This window comes from Cordyceps fumosorosea, assembly GCF_001636725.1.
Source record: "Cordyceps fumosorosea ARSEF 2679 chromosome Unknown scaffold_1, whole genome shotgun sequence".
Lineage (NCBI taxonomy): Eukaryota > Fungi > Ascomycota > Sordariomycetes > Hypocreales > Cordycipitaceae > Cordyceps > Cordyceps fumosorosea.
Window position 1 is genome coordinate 2,153,661 of NW_017387301.1, and position 13,096 is coordinate 2,166,756.

General features: G+C 53.8%; 4 protein-coding genes across 4 annotated transcripts; 1 reads left to right on the plus strand and 3 right to left on the minus strand.

Moving 5' to 3' along the window:
- Positions 1–559: 559 nt before the first annotated feature.
- On the minus strand, positions 560–3,480 carry ISF_00695 (Sec23/Sec24 trunk region; the record flags this gene model as incomplete). The annotated part of the gene is made up of 3 exons (XM_018844302.1): positions 560–571; positions 639–2,867; positions 2,914–3,480. 3 exons carry the CDS (start codon positions 3,478–3,480, stop codon positions 560–562), a joined length of 2,808 nt encoding a protein of 935 aa, XP_018708752.1.
- A 1,869-nt stretch (positions 3,481–5,349) lies between these two features.
- On the plus strand, positions 5,350–5,616 carry ISF_00696 (hypothetical protein; the record flags this gene model as incomplete). Its single annotated transcript, XM_018844303.1, has 1 exon — positions 5,350–5,616. One exon carries the CDS (start codon positions 5,350–5,352, stop codon positions 5,614–5,616), a length of 267 nt encoding a protein of 88 aa, XP_018708753.1.
- An 868-nt stretch (positions 5,617–6,484) lies between these two features.
- Positions 6,485–8,473, minus strand: ISF_00697 (hypothetical protein; the record flags this gene model as incomplete). The annotated part of the gene is made up of 3 exons (XM_018844304.1): positions 6,485–7,501; positions 7,572–8,276; positions 8,414–8,473. The coding sequence occupies 3 exons, from the start codon at positions 8,471–8,473 to the stop codon at positions 6,485–6,487; spliced, it is 1,782 nt and encodes a 593-aa protein (XP_018708754.1).
- A 3,242-nt stretch (positions 8,474–11,715) lies between these two features.
- On the minus strand, positions 11,716–13,049 carry ISF_00698 (Fasciclin domain family protein; the record flags this gene model as incomplete). The annotated part of the gene is made up of 2 exons (XM_018844305.1): positions 11,716–12,351; positions 12,378–13,049. 2 exons carry the CDS (start codon positions 13,047–13,049, stop codon positions 11,716–11,718), a joined length of 1,308 nt encoding a protein of 435 aa, XP_018708755.1.
- Positions 13,050–13,096: the final 47 nt, after the last annotated feature.

Genomic DNA, 13,096 nt, shown 5'->3' on the forward strand with positions numbered 1-13,096 from the left:
GAATTCGAGATTCCTTCCCTCCAGGCAGGACATCTACTGTACATATTGCGAGGCGCCGAGGCGCCCACTCTCCCTCCCCGCTGCGGACACCGAGTTTTCCTTTAGCTCAGGCGCGTAATCGAAGCTTCCGTTATCCATTGGTCGTCCTAGTTCTATGACCCTTGCCCACCTCGAGATCATTAATGGCCCTCATCCATAGGCGGACAAGTCATTGGCCATTATTTCACTTTGCACATCCTACCTAACCAATGATGTCCTCAATATATCATCATTCGGAGTCGGCATCTTCGAACCCGCCGTAACCAATAGCAAACAGTCCCCCCAGTTCAACTCTCATCCACGTTTTAGAGACACTGCGCCAGCTGATAGAAATAACTGAATTCATCTAATATATATTCATTTTAAACCCTCATCCATCTTCAGCCAAAAGTTACCATGCGCCTCTTACTAAACCTCCTCCAGGGATCACGCCCTCCGCCTCGAATCTACAACCGCTACCTTCTTGCTCTTTGGTTTTCCTTGGGACTGAAATCGGTCCCTAATACTCTCTTCACTATAATTACTGCACAACCTGCAGAGTATATTGTTAGCTCAGAACTGTCGATGCACGTCATGTCTTTCCCATTGCGCCGACGTACCTTTTCTCGCAAAATGCCCAACCACTGCGCCGCGCTAACGCTCTGGTCCGCGCGATCCTCCACCAACAAAGTTTGCGCCCACAACTTCAGGCTCGGCTCGCCGTCCTCCCGCACAGTGTACAGGTGAGGCACTGTAATGCTTCCAACACCCAGAGCGCGGTGATCCTTGCTCTTCTGGATGACAGCCCGCACTCTCTCGTTGAAGTCTCCGTCCAGCTCCGGTACCCGGCCCTTGCCTACCTGGATGTTGGTGCGGTCGTCGACGCCAAAGACGTCAGCGACTAGTTGCGGCACCGCGTCGCGGCCAACCCACAGGAACTGCGTCTGCCCGTCGTCAATGAGATACAGGCCGTGAGACGCCAGTCGCTCCGATGTGAGGTTCTGCGGCGGCGGCAGAACAATCTGCCCCGTCTCACCATCAATAACGCCCGCCGTGTCGGGCATATCGTGCAGCGAATACATGCGAGGGTAGATGTAGCGTATCAGGAGAGGGACAGGAAGCGTCGAGAGCAGGCAGAGCGCCGCAGATCGAATATCCGTGGGGATCTGTGCCGATTTGCGAAGACCGACATTTTTCATTAGGCCGAGGAAAAGGATGGGCAGGCCGCGTAGGTTGGCAGGGAACTGAAGGCCACCACCCATGCTGCCGCCAGCAAGCTCTTTTCTGAACGTCTGGAGAAGCTCTGTAACTTTGGCCTGCAGTGCGTCGCGAGCAGCATCCAGGCCGCTGCTGAGGACCCGCTCGACCGCCTTGTGGGTGAAGTAGGTTGTGATGGCGCACTGGTCAGCCGAAGCGTACACATCCGACAGGTTCGTCGTCGTGGGCAGCGCGACCGTCATGACGCGGATGCGACGCTCACCGTTACACGTCGTGTGAAGAATGGCAGCCTGGAAGCAGACCACGTTCTTAGTCAAGTTCTCATCAATGGCCACTTCAACAACGTAGCACTGATCGCGAGGAAACGCAGGGAAGGAGCAGAGATCGGAGCTTCGGTTGAAGAAGTTGCCGTAGAATGTGTTCATGCGGAGGCCAGTCGTGGCGCGCACGCGCAGAACAGCCTCCAGGCCAATCTCCGAAGAGAGGTAGTCGCTGAATTCGGAAGCAAACTTCAGCGCATCCTCTGGTCGGGAAGCGTGCCAGCCGGGATAGAACCAGGTCTGACCACCAGTGTATCGGGGCAAGTTGCTGAGCGAAGCCACGTCTTGGTATTGGGAAGAAAACAGGAACATGTCAACCGAGACCTGGTTCTTGGAGCACTCTACAGCAAAGCTCTTGTAGAAGCTGTTGCCAGTTTGTAGAAGCGTGCCCTCCTTGGAGGTGCCGAGGACTTTCTTATCTTCGCGCATCTCGAGCTTGCCCGCGCCGACGTTAGGCAGCGAAGCCGTCAGAACGACAATTTTGCCACCGAGGGAAGAGATGAGTTTGTGCCCAGCGCGCAGGGCCGGCCCCATGCAGGAACCGTTGCTCTGGTTGTTCTGAAACATTTCAGGCAGCTTCTGCAAGAACTTCTCGACGCTCTGGCGGGATTCGGACAGCGGCACGAGCAGGTCGTGGGGAACGGGAAGGAAAGGCTCCTCCAGATCGCTAACAACCAGCATGTTGGTCTCAGAATTTTCATCCTCGTCCTTGGGGATGGAAAAGTAGTGCAGACTGGCATCGACAGCCATGAAACCAATGCGGGTACGTCGGTCGGCGTTGGGGATGCGGTTGAGACTGTCGAGGATGGTGCGAGCACTGGTGGCGAGCAGGCCGCTCGAGATGGCGGCGTAGCTGACATCGAAGAGGAACAGGTAGACCAGAGGCTGAGGAGGTCGGACCATGTATTCTTGCGGAGCAACGAATTCGACAACGGCGTGGTTCAGCTCGGGCCGTTGCCATCTGTCCACTGTTTTTTGGGCGGCAGAGTCCCAGTCAAAAGCCTGGGGTACATCGTTGGTCAGGTTGCACATGTTGCAGCGCCATCGGTGACCGTGGTCCATGAATGTTACGTATGGGTTGATGTAGGTTCTGCAGCGCCGGCATCGGGAAATGACCTGATCCTGGACAACGGGAACATTGTCTTGGTCGTCGTGGAGGGAGCCGTATGGCTGGATGACGAGGGAGAGCGGCAGCTTCGACTTCTTCAGCAGCGAGTTGGTTGTCGGGACCGCATTGAGGGTCGAACGGATATATTTGGGAGCGCAATTGGCCGTCTCGGAGCGAGTAACGCTAGACTGGATGGCAGACCACTGTTAGAACTTCAATGCGCAAGGCGTGACGAGGAGGGAAGCTTACGTTGGGAGGAAGGTTGATGGGCGGGGGCGCCAGATCAACCTCGGCGACGTTGAAAGGCTGGCTCAACAGGTCCGACGGGTAGAGCTGGTTGAGGGCGACTTGGCGGGCCTGAGCCATTGGCATGGCAGAAGGTTGCTGGCCACTCATGTTCATGCCCGCAACGCCCTGCGTGATTCCGGCCATATCTTGCCCACCGACATGAGCAGTCTGGTCGGGGGCGGGATAACCGCCGTACCCCTGCTGAGAAGCGGCGGGCTGGGGCGCGCCGTAGGTCTGGCCGTACTGGTATCCGGGGGCGGCCTGCTGAGGCGGCTGCTGCTGCTGCTGCATATCGGGCTGGCCATAACCTCCGTATTGAGGTGCAGAGGGTGCGCCGGGCTGCATGGGGCCGCCGACACCGGCATTGGCGCCGGTAGCGACATCAAATGCCCCAGCGGCATATCCACGCTTCTTCTTCTTCGGCGCGGCAGCGGCAGCGGCGCCAGGGTCGAGCGCTGGGGCGCCGGGCTGCTGATCGTGCGGATGATCCTGGAATTGGCCGTAGCCGTCGCCTGCGGGGGCGGACATGATGAATGTGAGGACTTGGACAAGTGACCTAGGTGTTGGGTTGCTCTCGAAAGGAGGGAGGGAGGGGAGGGGAGGCGGTGGCGAGAGCGGGCTCGCGATGATCCTTCAAACAGCCGTGCGGGAGGACAGCAGGTGGGAGGAAGATGAAGAAGAGACAAAACAGGTCTGCGATCGAGTGAAGGTGCCGCTGGAGGGAAAAGAGGATGGGTGTCAACGCCGAATACGAAGGCGGCGACGCAAGGTGGTTGACGGACGGCGTTGGGAGTGGCGGCGGGACGTGCGAGGGAGCTCTGCTCTTCTCTGGGAGAGTTGGTCGTGCTGTGGTGTCCTTTTCCCAATGTGGACGAGTGGCTCGGGTGGGGCCTAGGCAGCTTCAAGGTAGAGAGAGGTATGTAGGTAGTCACAAGAAAGGGTGGATAAGGTGCTCTGCTGTCACAACATAATGATACGACATTCGCAAGATAATTACATCTGCTTTAATTTACTGGGAGATCTATTGCCAAAGGCGAGCGTCGAGATGTACATGTCGATGTCATGGTCTGCTCCGGAGCGGGATGTCATTGGAGTGGAGGGATGAGCTCGGAGCCGGCTTTACTTTTTACCCCGCTAGTTGCTGGATGACATGCTGACAGTACTATGAACTTAGTACTTACATAGGGGGGTATGAAGTCACTGGTTCTTAGATATGTATGTACAAGGTACATAGGTAGCTTCTGGTGACTTACAGTACACATGTGCATCTTCTGTTTTCTTCTTTCTTTTAGTTTACAAAATTGTGTTATCATATCGCCAACGACCCTGTTACCAGTACAGCCGATCCAAGTGTTCACCAAGTCAGCACCCTGCTCAAGCCGCTTTGTTGCTTATGCTGGCTTTAAGAAGCACCGGGTAATCTGTCGCACTGAATCTACCCTAGATGATAAAAAAAATGGCTATCAACCCAGTCAGAGTAGATCAACAATCACATGTGTATTTAGTAGCTAGTTTTTTCATGTCCAGTTACCAGCGGCGTTGCAACTTTTGCTGTGCCTTCCAAGCCTGCACTGCACTGCCCACGAGAGGCAACCAGAAACGGGCGGCGCCAACGACAGCGCGAGGCTGGCTGCTGATTTTAGCCTCTCATCCATCCGTTCATACCCTTGCCATTTGACAAGTAAAAATAAACCTGAGGATTTTCACCCACCCACCTATCCCTCCCATTTATTAGATTAGTGTCTGTACTTGTAATGAATATATATGAGCCCCCCCTTCCTTGGAAGCACCGTGATACACTCTTCCCAACCTCATCAGGCACCTATAGTGTTGACTAACAGACTTCTTCTACGCGCGTCTCACCTGCCATCTGCCATCTGCCACCTGCAAGTCCCCGTCCCTGCACGAGACAGACGGAGAGACAGGACAGGCACAAACGCCCCTCCCCTAGCGCTGCAGGCTCCCCCACTATAGCTGGCAAATGTACATACGTCGTTTGCTGCAACACGCGCCCTTCTTCTCTGACATCGTTTCAAGCTTCCGCACCGTCACTTCTTCCTTCCCCTCTCCTCCCGCTATCTATTTTTCTTCTTTTCTACCCTCACCCGGAACCTTCACCACAATGGGTAAATTCTCCGTCTTCTTGTAAGCCAGCCAGCCACCAACCAACCCTCCAACGCTTCTACCCGCTCCCTCAACGCCACAAACTCTATTGCCGTCACCATTGTCCTGGTTACCGCGCCGCCTCTCCCTCCCACCACCCCGCGCTACCCGTATAACAACCTCAACTGCCCCCCTTCCCGGGCGCATTGCGCCGCGCTCTCGCGCAGCACACCGAAACACGCACAGTTCTCTCGCTACCAACCCTCCCCAAACGTCACTGCCGCTAAGTCCGCAATGTCCACCGCCCTACTTAGACAAATCCTCCCCCTCATTGTCGCCCTCGCCGTCGTTGGCGGCATCGGGTTCGTCCTCTACCACGTCTATCTCAGCGTCACTAAGATGGGCGAGACGGCCTCGCAGAAGATGGGTCGCAAGAACGTCGTTTTCACAAAGGATGGCATGCGCGTCGGCGTCAAGAACGTCAAGAACGAGAAATACGTCGACAAGACTCAGAGCTACCTCGTAAAAGCCTGGAACCTCGGCCAGGCGCAAGAGAGGTGAGCAGGCGCCCAAACAGCAACGACCCTCCTTGCCTGTGCTTTCTTTCTTCCTTCTCCTCCCTCTTCCTTTCACGCGTTCATGTTAACCTGGCATTCTCTCATTAGCAGCAAAAAGACCCATTAATAAGCCGATACCGACGAGAAAGAATCGAATCCAGACCAACAATCGAGGCAAAGCTACTCGCTCAGATACTTTCCCTACTTGACGATTCCAGTCTTACACGATCACAACGACGAAAGCCTGTTCAAAACGAAATCGCCAGAGTAGACGACGTTACAAAGCGCAGACTTGTCCACTTATGTACCATATCATCCTGCACACGCGCCCAGACTTTCGGGCATGCATTTTTTACCCAAGTGCTTCTTTTCATGTTGGATCAAGGACTATAAGAATTACGACACATTTTCATCGCAATCTCATAAACGCTTGCAAATCTTTTTGGCCTGGTCTGCTGCCTACCCGTGGTCTACGATGCTCGTAATCCTGTTGGACACCTACGCATTGATTTATAAACCGTGCATCGAGGCCATCACGGCACCAAAAGGAAGTCAAAAAGGATATATTTCATCTCATTAAAGAGATATGACTTGTGCCCTTCCGCCATCAAAGTCATGACTTTGCGCCGATCTATGCTACAAAGTACTAACCAGGCTTAACTCTTCCTCGAACAATTACCACTCCCCTCGACTCTTCTTTAGAATATCGACAAATATAAAACGCTCACAGTGTCTTCCACAGATAATCGCCTCTCCCTTCAACCCTTCCTCAGAATATCGACACTACGCTCACACGGACTTGTCTTACTACTTCTGCTTCACCAGTGTTACCTTGCTGCTCTGTGAGATGAGCAAACTTATCCGTGGAAGTCTTAGTGTGCAGCCTTGTCTGGGAATCTGTAACCCGCCACGGTGCTTTCCATGGTCACTTTCTGGTGCAGCCCAAACAAGCCCGCCCCTTCTCGAGCTTGCCCGTAGAACGACAGATCATCAGTAAGTCCAGACGGTGGCACAATCCGGTTTGAAAGGACCTTTTCGAAATCCACCGCAGATGTGTCCACCGAACCGCTCGCAGCCATTGCGTCTCGCTTGATGAGCATTGAAGGCACCCGCACATTGACATGAGTCAGCATCTTAGCATAGCTAACACCAAGATCCCAGGCAATATATTCAAGCCTGCCTTTGGCCCACTCTCTCTGTCGAGCTGTTGAATAATCCTGCGTGATGATGCAGCTTAGGGGCCAGGTAACAAAATAGCCAGACAGGCCCTTTGCGCCCACATCTTCGCCGCAGCAATAGCTAGTGAGGTCGGAACGTTCGAGAAGCTCCTGGCGCGACCTGAACCACCCTAACTGGTATGGGATAGCTGCACAAAGGTCGGTGATGATGCTGACGCAAGTGTTGGACCAAGTTGCGTATTCGGGGGTGGTGCGGTAGTCAACTGGAGAGTACACCCACGCAATGGCTCTCACAATGATGGAGGCGAGAACAAGTCGTGAGCATCGCATTGTAACCCAGACCGTCGTGACCCAGAGGTCTTGGAAGGCGTCGACTCGGCCTGGGTATACTTCTGCCTTGGCGTAGTCGCCGTCCGGCACACCGTTGACCCACGTCACAGGTTTCCCCTTGTAGTTTTCGGGAAGATTTTCGCACCACTGTTGTAGCTCCTGGTCTTTCATCTGACACCTTCTTAGAATATTCATGATCAATTTGACATTGTCAGGGGAGTGATGCAGCAAAACGAGAAGTTTGTTGGCTTCCGTCTTGAGCTCGCTGATCTGCAGCGTTATTCTCTGCAAATTAGTTGCGAATGGGTCTTTGATCGCATCTTTGATCCAAAATTCGGTGCTACCCGCTGCGGGCTGACCAGAGCTGAAAGAGTGAATGATCTGGTATGCCAGTCAGTACCTTATCAAAAGACCGGGGACTTCGGAGGCAGCCGCAATAAGAAACACTTACCTGCTGGGTGCGAACTGTAACAAAAATGTCTCGCCCGACTTTGGTCTTTAGTTGGTCTCGGCCTCGACTTTGAACGAGTTGAATGGCTCCTTCGGTATGTGTGCTCCAGGCAAGCATGCCGAAATGTCGAGAAGTGATATTCTCGAATAGACTAAGAAGCAGAACAGCCGCAACAGTCCCATCTTGCTTGGACTCAACGGGATCTTGGATGGCTCGCCCAGTAGTGGCTAGAGCCTGTACGTATTTGTGCAAAGCCGCCTTCTCGAAACGTTCAGGGCATTTCATTCGGTTGCTGAAGTAGGCAAGCGCACACGCTTCAAAGGCCAGCTTGAAGTGAGGACAAGGATTCTTGGCTTTTATGAGCGGGATAACAAACTCAAAGTACCCTCTCTGGGTTCCTTGGGGCGGCACCAAGACGTAGTTGGAAACGAAGTGGTGCGCCGTCCGTTCGTCGAGTGACTGAGTTGGTGCAGGGGAGGGACTTGACGGAGTACTTGGCGGTGTACTTGACGGATCACTTGATGTAGCCGAGCCGACCAGAGTCTTGAGTTCTGGCACTTTTCGGGAAGTTGACCTTCCCGTCTTGAGAGCCAGAGCCTTGTTGTTGGCTTTGCGTGCCCTTCGCTCCGTAGCTTCAGTCTCGTTACGAAAGACTAGATCAAACTCGTCTTTGTAACCAGGGCATACTCGTCGAGACTTGATACACTGTTTGCAGGTAGGTTTTGTCTCGTCACACTAGTAAGATATGTTAGACTCGATTTTGCTAAGTAAGCTATGAGCTGGAGGGTCTGACGAATGCGGATGGGCAAGCCGCTGCGTACTCATGTCCCATATCGACACACCTTGATTCGCCTGGTTCGACACATCTGACAGCCCCTGGAAGGATGACCGGAGTATACCATGTTGCCGGATGATTGCAAGTACTCTGATAGGGTAAATAGACGACCGGGTAAAGGAAAGGTATTGATTTGGAGATGGCTACTGGCGTAGACGTGTGAGGAACGGATTCGATAGCCCGATTATCGTAGCTGTGTACGAAAAGATGAATTCGAATCGCCGCTTGTATATGTCCTTTCTAAACGAAGAGTAGGAAAACCTTGTCTGATGTAATTACTCTCTTGGTTTGTAGCGATTGTGGAAGAGTTAAGGAATCAAAGTTGGGTAGAGAAGGGGAAGGTGGAAGAAAGCGAGGCAACAGCAGAAGGGATGGGAGGCAGGGCAGAGCTTTTGTAGGAGGGATGATTCAGAAAGTTTGCTGGTTGTGGTTGCACTGTGCAAACGCATTGAGGCGGAGAGGAGCGTTGTGCAACGTTGGAGGCGAGATCAGGAGGCCGCAAAGATATCTGCCTGCTACTACCTAGAGGTAGGCAGGATCTGCTGCATGGCAAGTAGAAACGGCAGGGAAGCAGCGGGCCAATGATGAAGAGAAGAAGACCTTTGAATTAGCGACGACAAGATCCGGGAGTATTATTAGTACAGTGCTACAAACTGAGCGTGGAAGGAAAAGTGACGATAAACTCAGGAATAGGTGAGCAAGCCAAGACCGGAGCCAGGCAGTCATTGCACATGCACATGCACAGCTGAGCACAGCACAGCAGCCCGTACCCATTTCACCCACCTATGGATCTTAGTAGGTTTAGTGGAGTTTGTGGTACGTTAAAGACGCGGGGCTCAGGGACAAATTTGGCGGTGTGCCTACGAAGGGAGAGCGCTGGTTGGTTGGCTTGGGTGCTGAGTCGATGGCGGTGGGGTCATCAAGCTCTGGAGCAGAGGGCAGAGGCCTAGAGTGGATGCTGAACTTCCCTTCTTCAACGGTGATAAGGCAAACGGACAACCTCCAACCCAATTGCAAGTCAGCAACTCTAGGTAGTACACTAGATACAAGGTGCGTGATAAATAAATGCTGTATTTTCGGACTCTTTATGTTATTTATGTTATTTATGTTATCGCCGCTTTGCTTTTATTAGCTTGTACGGCGATGTATCATCCCTATGGTGGTGCATAGTTGTAGTTGGTGCATATACCTCTACGCCTACGTAACTGAGGAACCTAGGTAGACAAACAGGCTGAATATCGTGTACAGATCAGCTCACACGACCACCTCTGTATCACACCATTTTGTAATCTACGAGCCGCGGGAAGAACCGACAAAGCTAGACGTTCGTTTCGTGCTCAGTGGATCAGAAATAATCTACAGTCCGGATAATCACAGAACACGCTCTTGCTGCGCGTCAGGTCTCTCGGCGCCATGCACATATGTACTAACCGCGAGGCTCCTGCAGTGTATGTGTTTTTATTTTGCATTCCATCTTGCAGCCTCACTCGTCGTAAGGCTATCCAGGCATCTGCGAAAAAGGGCCGAGAACTTTCAGATCAGCTGCAAATGCCACCTCAGCAATTTAGCTCACGCAGCTCTGATTTGTTGCCGACATTTTTCACCACCGACAACAGAAGACCGCTTCTCGGCCGAGCAAGCGTCCTAGCTCGCGGCGGCCTCAGACAAAGCTGCTCTCCGTCCCTGAGATTTTTCTTGGATGTGGCCTGGGCGATGTGACTGGCTGCTCTCCCTCGACCCTACTAACTATGTACCTACTGGCCTACTACCTATACAAAGGTAGGTATGTTGGCGTACATAAGACTTGGGTTGGACGAATGATCCAACAGCTCCTACCCGGATCTACATGGTGGTGGCCCGGCGGCCCTGGCCGGTCATTCCCACAGAACAGGTCTCAAAATCGGGCATATGTCCTTCCTCTACGGATATTAATAGCTTCTATCCCAGGGGCTTTGTCTTGGCATTAAAAGCCATTTATGCACCCGCTGCCCTGAAATATCTATTGAGGAGTTTCTCGATTGTTACCTCGAACCGCCGACATCCGCTCTGTTTCAACCATCATCAGAGATCCTTCGGGCACCAGTTGAAGTCTATCATTTCAATCGTACAACTCCGTACCGTGAAATTAAAAAAAAAAAAGACGCGCTAGCCAATCTCTATGAGGCATACAGCCCATCACTTGTTGCTACGTGACCGACCGACTGCCAAGGTAGCCTGATGATGGCACATCGACGGGAAACCACACCTAAAAGCCTCGCAAGACCCTTGTTGGTGGGGGTGTTGAAGGACATCATCGAAGCCTTGATGATGTTATTGGCCGATTTCGCCAACTAGATCACCATGATGGTATTCGTCCACCGACTTCCACGCCTTGTCGCGGAGACGCCGCTTTCGCGCCGCCCCCTGCGGCCAGGGTACTATCAAGACCGACTAACACTACTAGAGTATCTCTTCGAAACGCAGAAGAACATTTAAGGCAATAGGCTAGTGGACTTTGAGTAGACTTCTGGCCGAGTCAGATGTGAAGCACGAGAGTAACTGATTCCCCTCTCATCTGGCAGCTCCAGTCCCTGTTGCGCCCGCAAGTTCTGCCAGTGTCGACCATCGTGGCACCTGACCTTGAACATTCAACCATACACCACGGATATCGGACGCCCCTGGACGCCAACCTGTCTTGATTTACACCTCGCAGGCCACCGCGCAGTGGTTTGGTTTCCGCCTCAGAGGTTTACTGGCCGCTCCTCGCGGATACGAAACAACCCCCACCATTCCTGTAGCCCTGTTCGTGATCTAAAACGTCATAAAAAGCTCCGAATCGATAAATGACAAGCGTTAACCAGTCAATCCTTTGTTGGTCTTGCACGCGCAAGAAAATGCTCCGCCACCGCCTAAGCTTGGTTGCTTCGCGCCTTCGCTTAATTAGACGGGCCTTTTTATGCTTTCTTTTTCAGCTGCCATGTGCATCCCCGTGTCTCTGGCCCTTGTACCGTGTTAATTAAAAAGATGTGTGACCAAATCTATTTGCTTTGCCTGGTGGCACGAAAACCCCCCGGTATCGGTGGCGGGTGGCCTCGCTCCGGGCCAACGTACCAGTAGTAGCGTGGCAGCAGGCGCTGCCCAGGGCTGACTCTTAAACATAGGAATTCTAATTGTGATCCATGGCGATGGAGGGAAGATATTCCGATTAACGAAGTAAAAGGACTAGGATACATGATAGGAAATCAGGAACAAATGAGGAGAGTCGTTATTATCAAGCGTCAAAGACTTGCGAGGTACCATAAACTTCTTGCCGCAGTGCATTGAACCTGCTTACAGCTCCTCCCAAGCAGCGTCCTCCGGCCCCAAACTCACATAGGGGGCGAGGATGTCAGTCAAGTTATCGACGCTAATGTCCGCCGTCTCGACGTGCTTCCCGTTGTGCGGCGGCAGGATGACCTTATCCACCACGTGAATCACGCCGTTGCTGCCGACGGCGTCGTGGAACTTGACGCCCGTGAAGCCGTTGACGTTGATGACGCGGAAGCCGAACACGGTGGCGATGTCGACGCCGAGCGACGCGCCGGGCAGAAACGTCTCGAGGGTGTAGTGGTCCTGATGCGGAGGCGCTGCCGCGGCGGTGCGCTTGTCGTAGAAGGCGTCGCTGTACACGGTAGCGTTGGGGGCGATGGTGTACTTGAGGATGGCGTCCAGGTACTTGACGCCCTTCTTGGTGTTGAAGAGGAAGGCGTTGGCCTTGGGGCCGAGGCTCTTGAAGGCGTCGTTATTGGGAGCGAAGAAGGTGCTGCCGGCAATGTGCTGGCCGTGGACAAACTTGATAAAATCCGTGACCTCGTACGCGAGAAGCAGCGTCGAGAAGTAAGCCGGGAAGAAGGTGAGGATCGGGCCGAGAGGCGGCGGCGGCGCGAGGACGTCGCTGATGACATGGATCACGCCGTTGGTGGCTTTCTACGGGGAAAGATGCGTGATCTTACAATGTCCACGGCCTTGATCTTGGCATAGCCATTGAGGGTGACGCCGGCCAGGCTGGCGCCGACGCGGATGCGCTGATGCTCGCCGCCCAGGCCGCGCTCGACAGCCTCGCTCTCGAGCGTGTAGCTAGTCAGGACGTCGACGGCCCTCTTGGTGCCGGGGACGACATGGTAGTGGAGGAACTTGCCGAGCGCTTCGTGGCTCGGGTGCTTGAACTTGTCGGGGATCTTGTCAAACGCGTCGTCGAGCGGTAGGAAGAGCGTGTGCTCGCCGCCGTCGTCGCTGGTGCCGTTGAGGGCGTCTACCAAGTCGGGAAAATCGTCGAGGAGCTTGGTGAAATTGCCAGCGCCTGGGAGCTGTTGCAAGGTCTGGTAGACGGTGGTGAGCTTGGTCTTGGGGTGCTTGGGGCGGTCTAGGCTACTGAGCGCTTCGAGGGCCTGGTCACGGATCTGCCGCGTAGCGCTGACAGCGGCATCCACGGTGGAGTGCCGAATGGCCTCGCCGGCTGCGACGAGGGCGGACGGGATTGGCTCTAGCGAGGCGATGCCCTGCCACCACGGAAGGACGCTGCCCGACGAGCTGGCTGGACGCTCATCATTATGATGGGCTTTGTTTGGTGGGGTGGCGGCGGCGCCAGTGGCACACAAAGACAGGACGATTGTGCTCAGTTTCATCTTGAACAAACAAGGAAGAGGCTGAGTCTGGTTTATTTTGATGGATT